General features: G+C 31.1%; 1 protein-coding gene across 1 annotated transcript; it reads left to right on the top strand.

The window, feature by feature from the left end:
* Positions 1–2,838: 2,838 nt before the first annotated feature.
* LOC118037254 (anthocyanidin 3-O-glucosyltransferase 2-like) lies at positions 2,839–4,465 on the top strand. The gene has a single exon (XM_035043164.2). It carries the CDS (start codon positions 2,921–2,923, stop codon positions 4,340–4,342), a length of 1,422 nt encoding a protein of 473 aa, XP_034899055.1. The 5' UTR covers positions 2,839–2,920; the 3' UTR covers positions 4,343–4,465.
* The last annotated feature ends 1,306 nt before the right edge of the window (positions 4,466–5,771 follow it).

The following is a 5,771-nucleotide window of genomic DNA, read 5'->3' as shown; positions in this document are numbered from 1 at the left end:
AATAATGTATTGATGTTTTCAATTTGATCCTTACTCTTTAGATGTCTGATCTTTTTTTCTTGATCCTTTTATAAAAGTTTTATTTTTAAACAAAGTTTACTATTCAATCCAATTTTATAGTGTGTTGTTTTTGTTTTCATTTTGGACCTCAATTTTTGAAATTTTTTTTCTTTTCTTAATGTTTTTATTTTTTTCAATTGAACTCTTAAATTGAAAATTTGTTGTTTCCTTTTAATTTTTAACCATCATTCTTTTAACTGATATTTTTTTTATTGTAATTTTTTTTTGTTTAATTCTTCAACGTTTTCATTTTCTAGGGATTAAGCTTCATGATTTTTTCAAGTACATTGCTTATGATCTGATGACTTGAGTCACGAATTTAAAAGTTAACAAGGATTAACATCTTTTTTTTTTTTCTTATTTTCTTTCCCAAAGCTTTTCCCAATGTGACATTTAAAAAAAATCTTTTTTTGTTACTGACTTAATTTTTTATCATATTATTAAATTAATCAAGATTTAACCTAGTTATTGAATTTCTCTTTCTTTAAAAATATAATCCTCACCTAAATTATATTTTTTTTCGAGTGAAAAAAAATTTGGTGCAAGACTAAAGGGTGTAAGCAACTAGTGTTCACCCACATCTATTGCATTGTGGATTACAATAGAAATCCATAGTATTTTGTTTTTTTTTTTTTTTACTATTGAATTTTTGTTATGATTTTTTTTAAAAAAATTATTTTTAAAATTTTCATATTTTTTAATACTGGGATGGTTGAGAATTTGGCTTTGTAAGTTTTTTTTTTTATTTTTCCTTTCTATAGGTTGCATGACTTACGAGTTTGTCGGATAACTCAAGTTGTCTAAATTTATGAGTTTGATATTGGATGTTTTTATTTTTTTTTAATTGAACTTGACTTCTGTTTTTTAAAGTCTATCTTTTTTCTTATATAGTAAAAAAAAAATAGTTTAAGAGAAAAGTCATATTATTAAACTTTATAAAATCTATGGACTTGTTCACAAGTTTGGATGGTTAACTTGATTCACATGTTTGCCGAGTTTAATTATTATTATTTTTTAAAATTATTTTTTTATTTTATTCTTAGATATTAGATTAACTGGGAATACAGTTTCATAATTGATTATCATATAGTTAAATAAAAAAAATATTTTATAATTAGGTTAGAATCTTAGTATTGGGTTGATGTTCGATTTTGTGATCATTTATTTTTTATTATCATATTGTAAAATAAAATACATATAAAAATATTATAATCTCAATAAAGTTCATAATCAGGTTTACAGGTTTGATATGTTAGCACAGGTTTGATGAGTTTACCTATTGACCAAATATTTTTTTTTTTGGTCCTTTAATTGTTTTTAATTTTCTTGATTTTATTGATCATTTAATATTAGATTGGTTGAGAAATAAACAACATGATTTGTTTTTCTATAGGATTATTACTGTCTCAAATAAGTGTGTTTTTAGGTTAGTGCTCAATTTTATGAGCATATATTTTTATTATATAATTAAATAAAAATTATTTATAAAAAAATATTAAATGAAATAAAGTCCATTACCTGAGTCGCAGAGGAATTGAAATCGACCTCCCATGTTATTGTCTAAATTTTTTTTAAAGAAAATTATTTTCTTGAATTTTTTTTTAAAATTAAACCATATTTTTATTAGTTATCAAGATTATTTTAGACCTTGATTGATTTAATTTATACTAGATTTTATGTAGTTTATTTAAAATTTAAATAAAAAAACTATGTGGGGAGATTTTGAAATTAACCTATTTTGACAGAATAAATTCTTCACATTTTTAGCTTTTTCTTACTTTTTAAAAAATCAACTCGATTCACGGTAGAAAACGGTAAAATGAACAACCATGCTCTATAATAGTTTTGGAATGCGGGTTGTACGGCGTTCCCACTAACAGCTTGCGATAGGTAATGGTGTGTGATGCTACAGGCGGCAGAAGAGGACACGTGGTGATTGAAATGACGTGGAAAGTAGGGTCCATAATAGGGGTAGGGTCCACCATGTGTATTTTGTAATTTGATGATAGTGGAGTTGAGCAAAGTTGTTCATTCCGTTTCCGTAGGTTTTGTTGTTTTTATTGAAATGGAATGTTTTGGTTGTAGAGTGTTTTTACATGTTGTTTCAGGATTGTATTTTATATATATATATATATATTTGTAATTTAAATTTAAAATAAATTAATTATAAATTATGTAATACAAACATATGTTTAATAAATATAATTTTAAAATTTAAAATATTTTTAAATAGTTAAAATTAAATAGATTTTTAACTTAAAGTAATTCAACTTAAACAAAATATCAAATATTATAAAATTAAAATTTTTTAACACAAATATTTTAAATATAAAGTTAGGTAAATGCTATAAAGGCTAATGGAATTTAAAACATTTATTGTTTTGAAACTTGAAAAAAAAACATGAAATATAAATCATATATATCAGTGATAAATCTAATTTTAAAAAATTAATATTATTGTTAATGAAAATAGTAATAATAATTTTAAATATTATTATTAATATCATTTTTATTAAAAATAGTAATGAAAAATAGATTTTTATACTTGAATAGTTTAATTAATTAAATTGAATCAAATTTAATTTAATTTAATAACATTTCAAGACCGGAATAGAATATATAAAATGAAATCGGAACATTTCAAACAAAATTTAATTGAAAATTTTAACATGAACTGAGATTTAAAATAAAATAAAAATTATTTTATTTTTAAATTAATATAAATTATTTTAAATAAAATAAATAGAGAACCAGTAGCTTTTTCTGTTTATATGTTAAACTAATTAGTCTCTTATACAGTGAGAGAGGAAGAGAGAGAAAGTAGATCCGCTAAACCAGCAGCCACCGGCCATAGTTCAAAATGAAGAAGGCACAGCTAGTTCTTGTCCCTTCACCTGGGATTGGCCATCTTGTTTCCGCTATCGAATTTGCCAAGCGCTTACTTGATCAAGATGACAGTTTCCTAATAACAGTTCTTGTCATCATCAGAGCACCATTTGGTCCTGACACAGATACCTCCAATCAATCAGTGCTCACCACCATCGATACTCGGATACAATACATCACTCTTCCTAAAGTAACCCCACCTGATTTAGATCCTTTTAGGTCCCCTGAAAACTATGTTACCAGTTTCATGGAGGCTCATAAGCCCCTTGTAAAAGACGCTGTGGTCAACCATGTCATGTCCAAGTCATCAGTACCGGTTGTTGGTTTGGTTGTCGACCTGTTCTGTGCTTCAATGATTGATGTTGCTAATGAACTTGGGATTTCTTCTTATGTTTACTTCGCTTCTAGTGCTGCTTTTCTGGGTCTCTTGCTCTATCTTCCTACTAGGCAAGAACAGGTTGGGATTGAGTTTAAAGAAACTGATCCTGACTTGATTGTTTCCTGTTTTGCCAATCCTGTGCCTGCTAGGGTTTTGCCATCAGTGTTGTTGAACAAGGATGGTGGGTACACCTGCTTTGAAAACCTTGGAAGAAGATTCAGAGAGGCTAAGGGTATCGTAGTCAATTCCTATGTAGAGTTGGAATCCCATGCAGTCAGCTCATTCTTGGGTGGAGGTACACCCCCAGTTTACACAGTGGGGCCGCTGCTCAATGTCAATGGGCACGGTCTGACGGGGTCAAAATCGGATGGACATGGTAAGATCATGGAATGGCTTGACGATCAACCAGAAAAATCAGTGGTGTTCTTGTGCTTTGGAAGTATAGGGCGTTTTAGGGAAGCCCAGGTGAAAGAGATTGCACTTGGGCTGGAACAAAGTGGCCACAGATTCTTATGGTCCGTCCGTAAGCCACCACCTGAAGGGCATTTTGCATTACCTAGCGATTACAGTAATTTCGAAGAGGTCTTGCCAGATGGGTTCCTGGAAAGGACAAAAAATGTTGGCATGGTCTGTGGATGGGCTCCACAAATGCAAGTCTTAGCTCATAAAGCCATAAAAGGGTTTGTATCACATTGTGGATGGAACTCGATCTTGGAGAGCTTGTGGCATGGAGTCCCCATTGTGACATGGCCAATGCATGCTGAGCAGCAAATTAATGCGTTTCAAATGGTGGAGGATTTAGGGATAGCTGTAGAGATGACATTAGATTATAGGATGCGTTCTGACAATCTTGTGCTGGCTGATAAGATAGCAAGGTCTGTGAAATGCGCGATGGAGGAAGATGGTGAAGTGAGAAATAAGGTCAAAGCAATGAGTGAAGCTAGCAGGAAAGCTGTGATGGAGGGTGGGTCTTCCTTTGCTGCTCTTGGAGACTTGATCAAGGATATGCTATCTTGAAGGATTTTCTTCAATGTATCAATTATTAAAGTGTTTTACAATATCTAAAAGTCAAAGCACTTGATAATTAAGCATCTAATTCTCTCTTTAATTATAGATGATAATAAATGCGCCATTCTCGTAGTGCTTTTTAGTACTTAATTAATTGTTTGTTATCTTTTATTTTTTTTATATTTTTTTTTTTTTATTAACGTGGGTGTCCGGGCCAGCTTACGCGCACCTCGACTAATCTCACGGGCCCTGGAGTTAACGACCATGTAAGCCTCCAGTGGCCATCATATGAGCAACCTAGGGTTTGAACTTGAGACCACAGAGGGAGCAAACCTCTTAATTCCAAGCTTTCACCACCAGGCCACCAACTAGATGGTTGTTTGTTATCTTTTATTATTATTGCTTGTGGAATATAATTTTGGTGCGTGTGATGGTTTTGCTTAATGTTCATTAGGGTCTCAAATCTCAATTGGGCGTCCCATTAATTATAACTAAACATTTCTTCTACCACATCAGAGGTATCAGTGATTTTTTCAAGAGCGTAACAAGTTGTTTTTAAAAACTATTTATGTTTAAAGATATATTAAAATAATATCTTTTTAAAAATTTATTTGTAATATTAATAAGAGTTGAAATTAAGAATTCAAATAACATTCGGAGACTTATTTAAATTCTGCTGGTCCTGTAAACTCTTACATCAAGCCTGATGTAAGAGCTTTTTAGCTTTTACGTAAGGTAGCAAAGGGAACACAAGAAGCCTTGATTGGAGTTGGAGAGGACTCAGAGACCTTAACCTTATGCTGCCTTAACTTCAACTTACAAAGGCTAAGATTGAAGGGAAGCAGTGATGATGATATAGCCATCTTCTTCTTCTTCTTCTTCATCATCTTCTTGATGCTGGAGCTCAGTTTCATGGGAGTACTCCTATCTCTCTAGAGAGATAACACCTCTCCACTACACTCAGAGCTACTCTTCTGCGCACATAAAAATACTATTTTTCATCTTCTTGATTCTTTACGTATTTGTTACATGTGAAAAATCTCAAATATTAACTTAAGCATCAGAAAATTTCTTGTAAGGGATTTATTTTGTAGGATCAACATAGCCCCAAAACTAATTAGGAAAATCCATTTCGTGTGTGGAGTTCTTCTACCACTTTATCACTTCCCATTGTTATAGATTTGTTGCTGCAATTTGGAGTCGAAGTCCTTACATGCAAGTCTCTATGGGTGCAGTTCCATACAAATATGAAGATCCACGCATCTTGTCTTTTCGAACAAAGCTACCCGACAGAGACATGAAAGCTGAAAAATACTAATGTCATAAAAATCTCATTTAGTATAGAGAAATTCCAAGGACCGTCAGTAATTAGATATTTATCGAAAGAGAGCCCATAGTTTGGGTAAACCCCAATTTAAATGGTACATGGGGCTCAAGA

The sequence above is a fragment of the Populus alba genome, chromosome 16 (assembly GCF_005239225.2).
Source record: "Populus alba chromosome 16, ASM523922v2, whole genome shotgun sequence".
NCBI classification, from domain to species: Eukaryota; Viridiplantae; Streptophyta; class Magnoliopsida; order Malpighiales; family Salicaceae; genus Populus; species Populus alba.
This window is presented reverse-complemented; position numbering and strand designations above follow the sequence as displayed.